Source organism: Aquarana catesbeiana, linkage group LG01 (genome assembly GCF_042186555.1).
Source record: "Aquarana catesbeiana isolate 2022-GZ linkage group LG01, ASM4218655v1, whole genome shotgun sequence".
Classification (NCBI taxonomy): Eukaryota; Metazoa; Chordata; class Amphibia; order Anura; family Ranidae; genus Aquarana; species Aquarana catesbeiana.
The window spans coordinates 689,527,833-689,546,677 of record NC_133324.1 but is presented as its reverse complement, the minus strand read 5'-3'; the positions used below and the strand labels follow the sequence as shown (position 1 = coordinate 689,546,677).

Below are 18,845 nucleotides of genomic sequence, written 5' to 3'. Positions count from 1 at the left end.
CACAGGAGAAGCAGCCAGCAGGGCCAAAAGAGCTTTGGGCTGAGCAGTTGAGAAAAATGTCAGATGAGGAGTGGCCCCCTCCATCGATCTGTGATGGGAGAGAGAATCCTGTGAGTTATCAGACTCTCGCCCAATTACAAATTGTGCTATGGTTAGTGAAAGCAATGAAAGAATAGAGTTTGGGGGTCCTCATCTGGTACTTTTTTTATAACTCCTCAACCTGGAGCTTAAAGCTATCAAGTCCCTGCACATCCAAAGTTCAGAGCCAGAAAGAGAGCTTGTAGTGAAGATTTCTACAGGATTTAGCTGCCTGCATGACATGGGACAGCCTCCATATTAGGTAAGTGATGTGACTAAAGCTGTTGGGCAACAAATATTTTTAGATAAACTTCAGTTTTAATAGTTTACACAGGCAGTATTGTATTGTGCAAAAACGTGCGTGTTATAACCACATATGTGGGCTTTATTGTACATGGTTAGCACATAAGGAGACATCCAATTCTAGGCACAGTCAAATGCCATTTCATTATTTGCATGTGCAGTACTATTGGAGGTATAGCTTCATTGTTCACTTAAGCCATACAACGTGATTTAAGTATTCTAATATATTCTGTAAGCACACATGGTACATCAGGCATGCGTTTCAGGTGCTGCTGTTATATAAGGCAGACTGGAAATAAAGTTCATGGAGATGAGTGTTTAATACCATAAGAAAGAGAACGGTCCTGATAAACTCACCAGCACGAGGTCTTTGAGAACTTAAAGCTTCAACTGGGATATCTGGTTCCACAGGTAATAATGGCGGTCCAGCTACATAATTGACATCTGTGTTTTCCATAAGATGAGCTGTAAGATTTTTTTTAATAACAAGCATAAAAATAATAATTTCAGACAAGGGTAAACTATTTTTGCACTTACTGTAAAATCTCTTTCTTTGGGTTTACTGAAAAAACGAAGCATGGGTTACACTGCCATCTAAAGGAGGACTTAGCATTAATACCAGTTCCCAGGGACCATACCTACAATGGAAATAACTACCATAAGAAGGGAGGAAGCTTTATCCTTAAAGTGTTTAACCCCAAAAAAATAATATACAGATCCTAGTCCCTTAAAGCAGATTACACAGCACAGTGCTTGTGCTGTGTAATCTGCCCCCCTCTAAACTGTAAAAAAAAAAACTCCCTGAACCTGCCACTTCCTGTATGCATCTCTGTACAGACCACAATAACCAGGGCTGCTCAGCCCTGATCACCGTGGTCAGAGTACGTCTCTCCGTTATATGCTGCTCTGCTTTCCTCTCTCTCCACCCTCCTTCCTGCCTGTCAGGTATGTCTCTGTCTCCGCCCCTCCGCTATTATTAAAAATAAAACTGTTCAATGGTCACTGGCAGCCCCTCTAGAGTCTGGCATACCACACTATGTAAATCCATTCTAAAAACGAGCATTCTAAATACCGCATTTGAGCTGTCTTCAGGCCGGTCACGTGACCTTACAGCTCAGAGACATTGCTTCTGCGGAGGAGACGAGCGGCCACGTGATCTCCCCGGCGGACATCTGTAAAGCGGCTACGAGTCATGTGACCGGCCAGAAGACAGCTCAAATGCGGTATTTAGAATGCTCGGTTTTTAAAAATACATACATAGTGTGCTATGCCAGCCTCTAATAGAGGGGCTGGCATAGTCTTATATAAATGGGTTAACAAACACTTTAAAAGAACTCAGAGAAAGGGATTAAGGTGATTAGGAATTTTTAGTTATCTGTAGTCCATCAAGTCCAACCTATGTGTGTGATTATATGTCAGTATTACTTTGTATATCCCTGTATGTTGCGGTCGTTCAGGTGCTTATATAATAGTTTTTTTAAACTAATCAATGCCCCCCCGCTGAGACCAACATCTGTGGAAGGGAATTCCACATCCTTGCTGCTCTCACAGTAAAGAACCCTCTATGTAGTTTAAGGTTAAATCTCTTTTCTTCTAATTTTAATGAGTGGCCATGAATCTTGTTAAACTCCCTTCTGTGAAAAAGTTTTATCCCTATTGTGGGGTCACCAGTATGGTATTTGTATATTGAAATCATATCCCCTCTCAAGCGTTTCTTCTCCAGAGAGAATAAGTTCAGTGCTCACCTTTCCTCATAACTAATATCCTCCAGACCCTTTATTGGCTTTGTTGCCCTTCTTTGTTCTTGCTCCATTTCCAGTACATCCTTCCTGAGGACTGGTGCCCAGAACTGGACAGCATACTCTAGGTGTGGCCGGACCAGAGTATTGTAGAGCAGGAGAATTGCCTGGTGGAACTTCATAAACGTGAAAAGAGAACCATGTAGAAGCCTAACAAATTTGAACAAAAGCTTGATACTGAATCGCAAAGGAAGCAGAACATTCCTGGAGAAATGGGCCTTTACTAGGAAAGGAGGAACCTTTCCCTTGATAACATAGGTTTGAGAAATGAGCTGATAAATCCACCTAGAAATGGTGGACGAGAAGTTGCCTGACCTTTACAAGGACCCTCAGGTGGAAAAAAAAAAAAGGGACTCAAACTCGACAACATCACATCACAAGAGTGAGGATGACTAGGATTAGGACAAAAAGATGGCAACACAATGTCCTGATTCACATACAAACCCAATTCCAAAAAAGTTGGGACACTGTATAAAACTTATAAAAAAACAGAATGCAAGGATTTAAAATATAAACCCATATTTTATTCACAATAGAAAACATGAAGTGTTTAACCACTTGCCGCCAAATCACGTACTTGGTATATCATTTGAGACTCCCCCCCTCCCCCGCGGCTGTCTTGGGCTCTCCTGAATTGCATTTGATCGGGTCTCTGCTATGGTAACATCGCTGTCAACGGTGCCATTTGAAAGTGCAAAGGAGGGATTTGGGGCCTTATTGACCCCAGATCCCTCCATAAAGCTTACCTGTCACAAGGAGGTTTACATTTCTTGTGACAGCAATAAAAGTGATCAAAAAAAATATAATTTTTTGTTTTAAAGCAACAGCGTAAAAATAAATAAAATATATATTTAAAAAATTAAAGTGCCCCTGTCCACCACGTGATATCGCGCAAAGGCAAACGAGTGTGTTGGTCCCGCATGCACGCTAACAGCGAATGTCCCACACATGCGAGGTATCACCGTGAAAGTCATGGGCAGCAATTCTAGCACTGGACCTCCTCTGTAGATATAAAGTGATAACCTGTAAAAGGCTTTTAAAGCATCGCCTCTGGATAGTAAAATGTATGTTGTTTGTCGCCGATGTGTGAGCGTGTGCAATTTTAAATCCTGACATATTTAGTATCTATTTACTTGGCATGACATCTTTTATATTTATTTTACTAAAAACTTGGGCTATGTATTATGTTTTTTTTTTTTTTGCATTAAAATTTTAAAAAAGTGTATTTTTTTTTCCCAAAAATTGCATTTGAAAAACCGCTGCGCACATTTTTACTGCCAGGCTTGCAATCGAGCAATCTCTCCCCAGCAAGCATGCCAGATATGAGGTCAAAACATATGAGGTCAAAATGTATAAGGTATTTGAGAAGGCCACAGTCTATACATACCACGTTAGAATTTATGAGGGAAAAGAGTCACGTGGAGCCCCCCGGATGCCCAGTCCACATGGGGACCAGTGGCAAGATAGTGTGGGACTTGCTGTCCCCCTTGTTCAATATGAGGGACCATTATATGTGGATAATTTTATGCAAGTGTGCCACTTGTTTCCTAAAAAAATTGGCTGCTGTGGCACCATGCAACCTAATTGCAGGGGCGTCCCCCAATGGCTTAACACCCCACTTAGAAAGGGGGTAAAAGTCTGCTTGCGCAATGAAGAACAACTAGCAGTAAAACGGAAGGGCAAAAGTGATGTATTCATCCTGTCTACCATTCGCCGGAAACAGTGGTACAAATTTACAAAGCATCTGGTGTCTCTGAAATGTAGGGACGAAACAGCTAATCGATTAATCGACAACTAATCGATTATGAAAATAGTTTTCAACATCTTCATAATTGATTAGTTGGTCAGCCGATTAGTTGGCCTGCATACAGAATGTATTATTAGTTTACATATCAGGAAATACAGTGACGAACGCATACAGCTCAGTACACTGTCCATACATGTCAGAAGGCACAGTGCAGCACACATACAGCTAAGTACACCCTCCATACAGTAAGTAAGTAACTTGTGAATGTGTAAGGAGCAATGCCTCATGGGACATGTAGTCCTGGGCAGGAAGTGAGTGGTTTTAAAGGCAGAAGTTTTTTTTTTACCTTGCTATAGGGGCACTCTATACTATACTTTGCAGCTTGCTATTGGGGCACTCTGAAGGCAGGAGGAGCAAGAAGCGTCAATGAGGGGCCCGAGAAAAGGAGGATCCGGGCCATTACACAGAGCAGGTAAGTATAACAAGTTTGTTGTTTAAAAAAAAAAAAAACACTTTAAAGACTCTATGCAGGGAAGATCAGCATCTGAACTCAGAGAAGGTGGAGGCTGAGAGACTGGAGGTAATAGAAGGCATTACAATTACATTTAAAGCAAACTTTTACCAGTATTGTGCATAATATTTAAAATGATCATATCCATAAAAAAAAAAAAAAAAAAAAAAAAGGTCTCCGCTTTTAGGTGGATTCTACTTCTGGGTATATTTATTATAATATAAGTAATATACATTATTACTTTCACTGATTCATAGTATAAATGAACCCCTTATAGTAGCTATTACCTGCTCTTTTTGTACTATAAAGGTGCTAATTTTAGTTTATGACAGGTGATTCAAAAAAAGCATGCTGCTGCTACTAAACATCATAGGCCTGGTTCACACCTTTGCGTTTTTGTGTTTTTTTTACAGTAACGCACTACAGATCATTTAACATGGTTTCCTATGGGACACATTTACATCTATGCTTTTTTCAGCCGCTACGTATTTGGAAAGGGTCAAGGACTTTTTTCAATGCAAAACGGTGCATTTTGTGGTTCAATAGACTTCAATGGAGAATCTGCAGAAAAGCATGTAGTTCGTTTTTGCCGTGATTTGCGCTTTTTATTCGGCCCAACAAATTGGCCAAAAAAAAGCATAAAATGCAAAATGCAAATTGCAACAAAATCACGTGTGCAAAAACGCACAGCAAAAAGCACTGCAGAAACATATCAAAAGCAAAAACTGCATAGGTGTGCCTTTTTTTAAAACTTTACATATTAACCACTTGCCGACCGGGCCATAGCCGAAAGACGGCTGCAGCGCGGTCGGCTAGTTCTGGGTGGACATCCATGGACGTCCTCCCAGAACGCTGCTCTCGCGCGCCCCCCTGGGGCGTGCACCCGAGAACTTCCGTGACCGCCGGGTCCAGAGGACCCGGCGCATCACGGATCACGTTAAACGTCCGCTGATCGCGCCCGTTTACCATGTGATCGCTCCGTCAAATGACGGAGCGATCACATGTCAACAGACCGGCGTCATGTCATGACGCCGGTTCCTCCCTCCCCTCTCTGTACCGATCGGTACAGTGCGAGGGGAGAGGGGGAGGGATCGGATGTCAGCACCGCTGTGGGCTGCATGTGTAGTGCCCACAGCGGTGCTCAGTGACAATTGCAGTCACATCCATCCATCCCTCCATGCTCAGCCATCCCTGCAATATACCCTGCAATACTCTGCATTATACCCTGCAATACTCTGCATAATACCCGGCACTACTCTGTAATATACCCGGCACTACTCTGCAATATACCCGGCACTACTCTGCAATATACCCGGCACTACTCTGCAATATACCCGGCACTACTCTGCAATATACCCGGCACTACTCTGCAATATACCCGGCACTACTCTGCAATATACCCGGCAATACTCTGCAATATACCCGGCAATACTCTGCAATATACCCGGCAATATACCCTGCAATATACCCTGCACTACTCCGCAATTTTTAACCAGTTCCCGCCCACAGTCATATGACGTCCTTGACTTTGAGCGGGGATATCTGAATGATGCCTGCAGCTACAGGCATCATTCAGATATCAGCTTTTTCAGTCGGTGATTTCCTACACCATAGGAATGATCATAGCGGCTGTTCCACTGCTTGATCGTTCTTATGGGAGGCGAGAGGGGACGCCCCCCCGCTTCCCGCCACCCTCCGGTGCTTCTACCGACTCACCGCTACGATCGAAGCCAAGATCGTTGTTTTTTTTTTTATTTCAGGCTTCCCAGCCTAGAGGTGAGATGTGGGGTCTTATTGATCCCATATCTCACTGTAAAGAGGACCTGTCATGCCATATTCCTATTACAAGGATGTTTACATTCCTTGTAATAGAAATAAAAGTGATCAAAAAATTTTTTTTGGGGGGGAAAAGTGTCAAACTAAAATAAAGTAAAATAAACAATTAAAAAAAAATTTTTTTAAAGCGCCCATGTCCGTGTGCTCGCATGCAGAAGCGAACACATACGTAAGTCCCGCCCACATATGAAAACGGTGTTCAAACCACACATGTGAGGTATCACTGCGAACGTTAGAGCGAGAGCAATAATTTTGGCCCTAGACCTCCTCTGTAACTCAAAACATGTAACCAGTAAAAAATTTTAAAGCGTCACCTATGGAGATTTTTAAGTAGCGACGTTTGGCACCATTCCACGAGAGTGTGCAATTTTGAAGGGTGACATGTTAGGTATCTATTTACTCGGCGTAACTTCATCTTTCATATTATGCAAAAACATTGGGCTAACTTTACTGTTTTGTTTTTTTTTAAAGCACAAAACTGTTTTCCCAAAAAAAATGCGTTCGAAAAATTGCTGCGCAAATACCGTGCGAGATAAAAAGTTGCAACAACCGCCATTGTATTCTCTAGGGTCTTTGCTAAAAAAAATATATATATAATGTTTTGGGGTTCTATGTAATTTTCTAGCAAATAAATGATTATTTTTACATGTAGGAGAGAAATATAAGAATTGGCCTGGGTGCTCCAGAACGCCTGGAGGTGCTCCGTGCATGTTGGGCCTCTGTATGTGGCCATGCTGTGTAAAAGTCTCACACATGTGGTATCGCCATACTCGGGAGTAATAGCAGAATGTGTTTTGGGGTGTAATTAGTTGTATGCATATGCTGTGTGTGAGAAATAACCTTCTAATATGACAATTTTGTGAAAAAAAAAAAAAAGAAAAAAAAAAAATCTTGATTTTGCAAAGAATTGTGGGAAAAGATGACCATTTCAAAAAACTCACCATGCATCTTTCTAAATACCTTGGAATGTCTTCTTTCCAAATAGGGGTCATTTGGGGGGTATTTGTACTTTTCTGGCATGTTAGGGTCTCAAGAAATTAGATAGGCCGTCAGTACTTCAGGTGTGATCAATTTTCAGATATTGGTACCATAGCATTTGGACTCTCTAACATTCACAAAGACCAAATAATATACACCAATTTGTACTTATTTTTACCAAAGATATGTAGTAGTATAAATTTTGGCCAAAATTTACGAAGAAAAATTACTAATTTGCTAAATTTTATAACAGAAACAAAGAAAAATTCATTTTTTTACCAAATTTTCAGTCTTTTTTCTTTTATAGCGCAAAAAATAAAAAACCCAACGGTGATTAAATACCACCAAAAGAAAGCTCTATTTGTGTGAAAAAAAAGACAAAAATTTCATATGGGTAAAGTGTTGTATGACGGAGTAATTGTCATTCAAAGTGTGAGAGTACCGAAAGCTGAAAATTGGTCTGGTTAGGAAGGGGGTTTAAGTGCCCAGTGGTCAAGTGGTTAACCAATTTATACACCACACTATTTTTTAAAGTTATTATCCGATCAAAACAATAATCGGTCAACTAATCGATTATTAAAATAATAGTTAGTTACAGCCCTACTTAAAAGCCTCTCTCTTCGTCCACAACTATAATCTAACTAGAGAGAGATAAAGACTTCAAATGATAAAGCTGTATTTAGCCTCCCGCTGAACTACATACTGGTACAAAAAAGTATCTATTTACTTCAATTGACTTTTTACAATGCCTCTATTTACATAGCTACTGGAAGAACTGAATCCTTCCTAAAATTTTAAGCTCAAAGCCCAAATCCAGGATGCTGCGCATGAGACGTAGTTGGACATTCCAACATGACAATGATCCAAAACACAAGGCCAAGTCGACCTGTCATTGGCTACAGCAGAAGGTCCTGGAGAGGCCATCTCAGTCTCCTGACCTCAATATCATTGAGCCACTCTGTGGAGATCTCAAATGTGCAGTTCATGCAAGACAGCCCAATAATTTACAGGAACTGGAGGCTTTTTGTCAAGAGGAATGGGCAGCTTTACCATCTGAGAAGATAAAGAGCCTCATCCACAAATACCACAAAAGACTTCAAGCTGTCATTGATGTTAAAGGGGGCAATACACTGTAATAAGAACTGGGGTATGTAATATAATATATATAATGCATTAAGATAAAAAAAAACCTTCTGCCTTTACAACCACTTTAAAATGTGTGCCTAGCCAGTGTTTTTGTGTACTGTGTGTGCTGCTTTTACCAAGCGAAGGGGGTGGATTTTACTCCCTGTCCAACCTCTCTCCTAGCCAATCAGCAGGTGCCAGGGGGCATCCATTGGCTAGAACCCACAGATCAGCTTGTGTTGTGTCTAATCACAGCACAGCTGCAGCGCTGCGCGCCCCCTGCCCGGAAGTGCCAGATCAAGTACTGGGTACATGATCCAGTGTAGGAGAGCCACTCAGCTGTAAAAGTATGTTATAGGGTCGGCAAGCGGTTAATGCAGTTCTGTTTGAGGGCCCGAAGATCACAGGTATGCAATATTGACCCTTGCGCAGACTCTCTGAATCTTTTGATATTGTGTAATGTAGATGATATAAAGCCTTTGCAATTTTACTTTGAGAAACATTATTCTGAAATTATCCGACAATTTTTAGATGCAGCTTTTCACAGATTCACAGAGTGACCCTGTGCCCATTTTTACTTTGGAGACACTGACTCTCCATGATGCTCTTTTTATACCCAATCATGTAGAGACCTGTTGCCAATTAACCTAATTAGTTGCAAAATGTCCCAACTTTTATGGAATTGGGGTTCTCTCTGTAGTTGGGCTTCAATGGGCATGGTGTCAAAGCCAGTGGCCATAAAAGCAAGATGGAAGATAGTACAACAGCAAAAACCCATGGCTTGACTGCTAAAAGATTTACCATGACTGCACACATCTTTTAGGCCAAGAAGGCAGGATCATAATCACTAGAACAGCCTCTTTAATCCTATGCAACAAGCAAGAAAGAAGCTGCAGGGGAGGAAAGACAAAGATCAGTGAAAATTAATCTCAAGGACACAAGGGCATCCACCGCAAACACCTTAGGATGCCTGCTCTTTGACACAAACCTGTCCAGCTTTTTGCTGAATCTGGACTGAAGAGATCCCCATCCAGCAACCCCCACCTGAGAAAAATGTCTGCAAAAACCTCAGGGTGAAGGGACCACACAACTAAGTTGAGCTGTTGATAGTTAAAAAAGTCCACCTACCATTTTACCACTCTGGGATTATGTACAGCTGGAAGGGCCAACTGCACCCCAATGGGGAGACTGCATAGGCAGACAGACCATAGTAGAAGAGCCAGCTGAATGATCTGAAGTTCCAGGATGTTGATCAGCAACATTTGCTTCTCTGATGATCATGTTCATTTATAGTGCCTTGAAAAAGTATTTATGCCCCTAAAATTCTCCACATTTTGTCATGTCACATTCAAAAATGTAAAATGTCTTTTTTGGGGATTTTATGTGATAGACCAACACAAAGTGGCACATAACTGTGAAGTGGAAGGAAAATGATAAATGATTTTTAAAATGTTTCACAAATAAATATGTGAAAAGTGTGGCGCGCATTTGTATTCAGCCTCCCAGAGTCAATACTCTGCAGAACCACCTTTTGCTGCAATTACAGCTGCAAGTCTTTTGGGTATATCTCTACCAGCTTTGCACATCTAGAAAGTGACATTTTTGCCCATTCTTTGCAAAACAGCTCAAGCTCCGTCAGATTGGATGGAGAGCATCTGTGAACAGCAATTTTCATGTCTTGCCACAGATTCTTAATTGGATTTAGGTCTGAACTTTGATTGGGCCATGCTAACACATGAATATGCTTTGATCCAAACCATTCCATTGTAGCTCTGGCTGTATGTTTAAGGTCGTTGTCCTGCTGGAAGGTAAACCTCTGCCCCAGTTTCAAGTCTTTTGCAGACTCTTTTCAGAGTTTTTCTTCTAAGATTTCCCTGTATTTGGCTCCATCCATCTTCCTATCATCTTTGACCAGCTTCCCTGTCCCTGCTGAAGAAAAGCATCCCCACAACATGATGTCGCCACCCACATGTTTCATGGTGGGGATGGTGTGTTCAGGGTGATGTGCAGTGTTAGTTTTCCACCACACATAGCGTTTTGCTTTTAGGCCAAAAAGTTCAATTTTGGTCCCATCTGACCAGAGCACTTTCTTCCACATGTTTGCTGTGTCCCCCACATGGCTTCTTGCAAACTGCAAACAGGACTTCTGATGGCTCCCTTTCAACATTGGCTTTCTTCGTGCCACTCTTCCATTAAGGGCCAGATTTGTGGAGTGCAGAATTAATAGTTTGCGTTGTGGACAGATTCTCCCACCTGAGTTGTGGATCTATGCAGCGCCTCCAGAGTTACCATGGGCCTCTTTGCTGCTTCTCTGAATAATGCTCACCTTGTCTGGCCTGTCAGTTTAGGTGGACGGCCATGTCTTGGTAGGTTTGCAGTTGTGCCCATTGTGTCCTTTCCATTTTCGGGATAATGGATTGAACAGTGCTCCGTGAGATGTTCAAAGCTTGGGATATTTTTTTTTATACCCTAACCCTGCTTTAAACTTCTCCACAACTTAATCCCTGACCTGTCTGGGATTCACAGAACAGCTGTATTTATACTGGGATAAATGACACACGTGGACTCTATTTACTAATTAGGTGACGTCTGAAGGCAATTGGTTCCACTAGATTTAAGTTGGGGTTAAGGCCCCTTTCACACGATCGGACCGTTCAGGTCCGCCTGTCAGTTTTGATGGCGGACCTGAACGGGCGCTCCATGTTAGTCTATGGAGCGTCGGATGTCAGCGGAGACATGTCTGCTGACATCCGACTCGGTCCGATCCGCTGAAGAGCAGACGGATGGCCCTACGTCCAGGTCCGTCGCAGGCGGATCGGAGGAGATCTGACGAAAACGGACACGCTGTCCGTTTTCGTCCGATCCCTCCATAGGCGGCAGCGGCGCCTGACAAGCCCCTCCCCGCTCAGTGAGCAGAGAGGGACCTGTCATCCGCCGGCTCAGCGGAGATCAACGGACAGATCTCCCGCTGAGCCGGCGGACCGAGGCGGGCTCCGTAGAAATGGAGTCCGCCTCGTGTGAAAGGGGCCTAACAGAGTAAAGGAGGCTGAGTACAAATGCACGCCACACTTTTCAGATATTTGTAAAAATATAGTGAAAACCATTTATCATTTTCCTTCCAATTTACAATTATGTGCCACTGAGTTTTTTATTTTTTGCGCTATAAATGAAAAAAATAACGAAAATTTTGTAAAAAAATGTATTTTTCTTTGTTATAAAATTTTGCAAATTAGTCATTTTTCTTCATACATTTTGACCAAAATGTATACTGCGACATATCTTTGGTAGAAAAAAAAAAAAATGTGTGTATATTATTTGGTCTTTGTGAAGGTTATAGAATCTATAAGCTATGGTGCCAATCATAGAAAATTGATCACACCTGAAGTACCTATCTCATTTCTTGAGATACTAACAAGCCAGAACAGTACAAATACCCCTCAAATTATCCTATTTTGGAAAGTAGACATTCCAATGTTTAGTAAGAGGCATGGTGAGTTTTTTGAAGTTGTAATTTATTCCCACAATTCTTTGCAAAATTACGATTTTTTTTTCCCCCACAAAATTGTCATAACAGGTTATTTCTCTCATATGGCATTTGCATACTTGCAACTACACCCCAAAAGACATTCTGCTACATGTCCTGAGTATAGCGATACCACATGTGAGACCTATTTACAGGCCTGGCCACGTAGAGAGGCCCAACATGCAGGGAGCACCGTCAGGTGTGGAGGAACACTAGTGGCAATGTGATGGCACTGTATGAGTGCTGATGGCACAGTATGAGCACAGATGGCACAGTATGAGCACTCGGGATTGTGCCAGCTCGTGCTGCTGCGGTGTTTCTCTCTCCTCACACCGATACAGCGTGAGAGGAGAGAGAAACCCCGCAGCAGCACGAGCTGAACCGGCCATGACGCCGATTTCTTGACAAGTGATCGGCGCTGTAGTTCACTGATGAGCACTATAGGGCACTGATCTCCGATCTACTGATCTCAAAGCAGACCACCTGGCCCTATCTGATCGTTTATCCCACACAGAGAAGGCAGAAGCCAAACGAGACAGAGCAGGTGAAAGACAAGACAAGCATAGTCTCTTCCCACGCCACACACTTAATCCTCATCAATAGATACCTGGAGGATCTGGATAATAGAGGGCAAAGACAATATAAGAGTGAGAGGGATCCCCGAAAAGATAGAGCCCGCCCAAATTAACCCTTTCATGACTAAGCCTATTTCTGACATTTGGTGTTAAAATCTGTATTTTTGGCTAGAAAATTACTTAGAACCCCCAAACATTATGTATATTTTTTTTAGCATATAATCTAGAGAATAAAATGGCGATTGTTGCAATATTTTATGTCACACGGTATTTGTGCAGCGGTCTTTTAAACGCAACTTTTTTTGGGGAAAAAGACACTTTCATGAATTTAAAAAACGAAACAGTAAAGTTAGCCCAATTTTTTTGTATAATGTGAAAGATGATGTTACGCCAAGTAAAAAGATGCCAAACATGCCACGCTTTAAAATTGCACACACTTGTGGAATGGTGACAAACTAGGTTACTTAAAAATCTCCATAGGCGACATTAAAAAAAAAAAAAATAACGGTTACCAGGTTAGAGTTACAGAGGAGGTCTAGTGCTAGAATTATTGCCCTCTGACGATCGCGGCGATACCTCACATGTGTGATTTGAACACCGTTTATATATGCGGGTGCAACTTCTGTATGCGTTTTCTTTAATGCGCGAGCTCGCGGGGATGCTTTAAAAAAAATATTTTTTTTAATCTTATTTATTTAAAAAAAAAAAAAAAAAATTGATCACAGGTACTCTCTATGGAGGGATCGGGGGTCTAAAAGATCCCAAACCCCTCCTTTGCACTTGGCAGCCGAGTAAACAGGAAGTGACGTTGTGACGTCACTTCCGTGTTTACAGAGAGAAGACTGAAACAAAGCCATTTCCGACTTCGTGCCAGTCTGTCTCTAGCCGCCGGTGGGACGGGAGGCCTGGTAAGAGCAGTAGGAGGCGCAGGGAGGGGGATGTCCCCTCCCGCTCCTTTAGGATAACAACCAAGCGGCTTTTAGCCACATTGGTTGTTATCTCTGGATAGCTGATCGCCCGCTCTAAAAAACGGTACCGGGATGATGCCTGCAGCTGCGGGCATCATCCCGGTATAACCCCCTAAAGCCGAGGCCGCATATATGCGTACGCTCGGCGGCAAGGGGTTAACAAGCTCTCCAGGCAGTGTTTAATGAGCTACAGGCACATAGGGCTCTGGCTCTGCGTCCCACAGACACAGCACCTCCAAGGGATAGTGTATGCTGCCTACACAGTTTCCCACTGAAAGAGGAAATCTTAAATAAAGCTAGACAGAATGAGCAAATCTTCTTTAATGAACATAACATCTCCCTGTTCCAAGATCTCTCGCACCTTACTCTACAGAACAGGTGAGCCATGCGCCCCATCATTGCTGCTCTGAGAGAAAAAGGAATACCATATCACTGGTGTTTCCCTTTTGCTTTAAATGCCACGTTTTTGGGCAAACAATATTACCTGAGGATGCCAGAGAACATTCCGGCCTTCTGCGAGCAACTGCAACTCCCCCTGATTGATTTGCCAGAATGGTACTTGGAATTTTCGTATTGCTCTGCAGGGAGTGTCTCCCCCCCACACACCGCAAACATCTCCTAAACCTTTGTGCTTTCTTTCTAGGATTGCAAAGACAGGCTATTTTTGATTATAAGTCGGCCTATACTGCCCTTTTGTTATCCTGAGAGATGACCCACGCAGTTAAGGTTTCACAGCCATTTACCTTAAAGGCTTGGTTACCGATTTCAACCCCCCCCCCCCCCCCCCCCTTCACACCTCTCTCTTTGATAAGATGGACATTCCTATTTCCCGAGATACCATGCCCTTCACAGATTCTAATTTATGCACGATAACTTTTTTCCCCACACAGTGATTCTTTATTCTTGGTCACCATCTTGTGGCAAAAGTTGGAATGACATGGAGGTGATGTTAATCCACAGAAGACCAGATCCTAAAACTCCCCAACTCTGAGAGAACACTAACCTCACATGCTGGTCAGGCCCCGGGCTTCTGGTACTTCTGTAGCTTAAATACTTCTTGAAATATATACTGGGCGAATGGCCGCCTACAAGTTTGGGCATACCCTCATCCTTTAACTAATTTGACTTCCCAAACATAAATATGAATACATTTGTTTCTTATAAGCTGGGATGGACACGATTCGATCAAAAATGAACACATAACTACTCATTGGTCCTTGACCATATGATCCGGACCTCCATCTTGTTCCACATTGGTTGAGTCATGGCCTCCATTAAACTAATTCAGGTCAAGGCACTACTGAATCATATCTGGTGATGTTAGATGAGATATTTGTCACTACACATTAGCGACAGAATCAACACTAGTATACTTTAAAGGGTGACACTATTAGACGTGCAGTTTATATAATTTAAATTGTTTTAACGATCTACAAAGTTTTGTCATGTTGGAGTCTGCCTATGAGTAAGTTTTACAGAACCACCAGGCTAATATTCATTCCCTGCTGGGATGTCCCTGAGGAATAGCCATGAGGGGAGTGAGACTCCCAGCCAAACAATAGCCATCAGAACTTATACGGCAGCCCGCAGTATACTGTGGCCGAAAGCCGAATCCTCGGCTGCTCGAACATCCACTTGATAACATTTTGTGAACGTATGCACTGAAGACCAGGTAGCAGCCTTACATATCTGAGCCACAGATAATTGATGGCGAAAAGCCCAGGATGTTCCTACACCCCTGGTGGAATGAGCTCTCACCCTAAAGGGAGGCGATTTATGTTTTAGACCGTAGGCCTGAATGATCAGTTGATGGACCCAATTGGTAATGGAAGCCCTGGAAGCTGTAAATAAACAAAAACACCAAGCGCAATAATGTTCTAGCGTGACATATACAATCAAATAAGTGTAAATCAAATGTATGTGAATGCACGTGCAATTAATTAAATAAAAATTGTTAGATTGACAATGATATCAAGCTGCTATCAATTATATAGTGGTCAGAATCCCCTAAAAATTAAAACATATAACATAGATTGATGCGCTCTGATACAAAGTTCAATCAATATGAGAAAATAATTTTTTGTGCTAAAAAATCAATGTGAAAAAAAAAATTGCTACCAAATCGCTAAAAAATTGCATATATATATAAAATCGCAAATATATGAAAAAAATCGCAAATATTTAAAACTGTGTTCCTCCAGCTATACAAATCCACTGGAAGTGGTGCGATATCTCCAAAGTAAACTAAGCAACATTTGTGTATAGATATACTAAAAATGCGTTTGCAAATAGTAATCAATCCAAATTAGTGCCAATAAATAAATAAATTAAATAAATTATATATATATATATATATATATATATATATATATATACACACATACTCATTGCCCAGCAGTGCCACAACAGTGTCATCTGTACCACCAGTGCCACTGCAGTGCACACCAGTACCACCTGGGCCCATCAGTGCCACCTGTGCCCATCTGCACCACTGCAGCGCCACATCAGTGCCACCTTTGCCTACCAGTGCCACTACAGTTCACACCAGTGCCCATCAGTGCTCATGTGCACCACTACAGTGCCACATCAGTGCTGCCTGTGCCCACCAGAGCCGCCTGTGCCACACCAGTGCAACCAGAGCCACACCAGTGCCACTACAGAGCACACCGGTGCCCATCAGTGCCACCTGTGCCCATCAGTGCTCATCTGCGCCACTGCAGTGCCACATCAGCCAAAAAATATTTTACGACCGAGGAGGCCTACCAGCATCTAAGCATGACCGATGAGAGCAGCGGGGAGCTCCCCGAGTCTCAGTCCGCTTCGGCCTATGAACCTGTGACAAGCAGTGGGTCTGATACAGAATCGGAAGAGGAACGTGTGCCCATGAAAAGAAGGCGTTCTGGCGTGGAGCAGCAGCCTACTACCAGCAGCGCAGGGCCATCCACCTCGAGAGCACTGCTGTCCACCTCGAGAGCAGCGCCATCCACCTCAAGAGCAGTGCCACTGCAACAAAGGCCAGGCACCAGTAGGGTGTCATCTCGGCCCCAAATGGATAGGGGCCACGCCAGCCTTCCCTATGCCCTCCAAAACCCCCTGTGGCTTCCCCCTAATTCTGGAGCAGCAAATATCCCCCCTTTTACCGCCCAGCCAGGTGTCCATGTGAACACCAATGATTTTGTCGTGCTTGATTTCTTTCATTTGATTTTCACTGAAGACTTACTATCGTCCATTGTGGCCCAGTGTAACCTCTATGCACAGCAGTACATAGTAAGCAACCCTGGCTCTAGTTATGCCCGTCCCTTTGAGTGGAGAGAGCTTACCATAGAGGAATTCAAAATTTTCTTAGGCCTATCTTTTAATATGGTACTCACAAAAAAAAAACGAAATGTACTCATATTGGTCAACCAACCCCATCCACCACATGCCACTCTTCTCATCGATTATGCGCTTCCTCCACTACAATGACAACACCCAGTGCCCTCCCCGAAATGACCCAGCTTTTGAGAAATTATTTAAAATTCGGCCACTCCTAAATTATTTCTCTGAAAAATTTCCCCAGTTATATACCCCCGAATAGAATATCTCTCTTGACGAGTCCCTTGTAAAATTCTCAGGCAGGCTTGGCATCAGTTTATCCCCAGCAAAAGGGCCCAATATGGGGTTAAAATGTACAAACTTTTTGACCGAGCCATGGGGTACATTTATGCCTTCTGGGTGTACGAAGGGAAGGACTCCCAACTGCATCCCCCTGAATGTCCAGAGTATATTGGAGCCAGCAGCAAAGTTGTCTGGGAGCTTGTTTACCCACTCTTTGGAAAGGGGTACCACCTTTATGTTGATAATTTTTATACAAGTTTGCCCCTCTTTCGCAATCTTCACCGGAGGGACACCCCAGCATGTGGTACCGTAAAAGCCAATAGAAAGGGCTTCCCGCAAAAACTGGTGAATAAAAGGCCGTTGAGGGGAGACGGCGTCTTTGCGGAACCAGGAGCTATTGGCTGTCAAGTGGAGGGACAAACGAAACGTCCACATGCTCACGACAATTCATGACACCTACGTGGAAGTCTCCAGAAGAAACGGCCCAGTCCAGAAACCAGCTTGTATCTATGACTATAATTTGTTTATAGGGGGAGTGGACTTCAACGATTGAACCCTACCTTCCCACTAGAAAATCCCGTCATTGGTATAAAAAAGTGTCAATTTATTTTTTCAGTTTGGCCATGTATAACACTTATGTTATTTACCAAAAATCAACTGAGACCCCCCGTATCCTATCTGCACTACCAGGAACAAGTAATCTCCGCCCTTTTGTACCCTGAAAGCCCCCCCCACCGTGAAACAGGCCAAAGACGTCAGAAGAAATGCTGGGTGTGCTCAAGAGGAAGAGTTAGAAGAGAAACCACGTATTATTGTCCCCAATGTCCTTCTCAACCAGCAACCAGGCCTCTGTACAGGTGAATGTTTCCGCCGTTACCATACTTCTCTACATTATCAGGGAAGTATGGTAAATGTAATTCTCATTTCCCGTTTTCCTCCACACCCCTTATGCCACTGCATTAAACTGTACCTAACTCTGCCTTCTCCGGAACTGACCCTGGCCTGTTATAGGACCAAGCTTCTGCCTAATGCTAAATTGTACCTACCGCTGCCAGCTCAGGAACTGACCATGGACTGTTTGACCACGTTTTTTGCCTGCCTCTTGGACTGATCATTTACCCTGCTATGCTAGTGGGAAACACAGGGGTCTCACATATGTGAGGGGCTCCAGAAATGTTTTTCTGGATAAAGAAAACAAATTTTTTAGTTTTCTCATTTCCAGATTTAGGGTCTGGAGACTCGGAGGCTTCAAAGAGATTTGGGTGGGAGAAGCCTCTACCCCCCCTGTCCCCATTCTGGCCTGCTACTTGGACCATGTTCCTGCTTACTACCAGGACCAATATTTTGGCACTGCTGGCAATGTCTCTACTTGCACTGACCCTGGACTGTATACAGACAGTATCCCTGCCTGTACTGACTATGGACAATATTCCTGCCTGCTGCCTGGACAATTCCATTCACTGTCACTGACCACGTCCCTGCCTGCTGCCTGGATCAGGGCTTTCCTCCTGTGGACAACTGCACTACTAAAATCACAAGTAATCTTTTGTTTACCCTTTGCTCAGCAGAATGTATTTTAGGGTGTAATTCTTGGTATGTTCATGCTATGTGTTAGAAATATGAAGGGCCTTCAAAAATGTGATAGATTGTAAGGAAAGTAGATGTGTAATTTATGCTCCTAGAATGCCTCAATGTGCTACTTCAATGTTGGGCCTCTGTATGTGGCCAGGCTGTGTAATAGTCTCACATATGTGGTATTGCCATACTCAGGAGGAGTAGCAGAATATACTTTGGGGTGTCATTTT

At 42.9% G+C, this 18,845-nt stretch overlaps 1 protein-coding gene across 1 annotated transcript in view; it reads right to left on the bottom strand.

Moving 5' to 3' along the window:
- ADAD1 (adenosine deaminase domain containing 1) overlaps positions 1-18,845 on the bottom strand; it is a 272,091-nt gene that overhangs the window by 129,992 nt on the left and 123,254 nt on the right. The window contains exon 4 of the mRNA XM_073603526.1: positions 739-846. Coding sequence (XP_073459627.1) covers positions 739-846 — 108 coding nt within the window. The remainder of the gene's footprint in view (positions 1-738; positions 847-18,845) is intronic.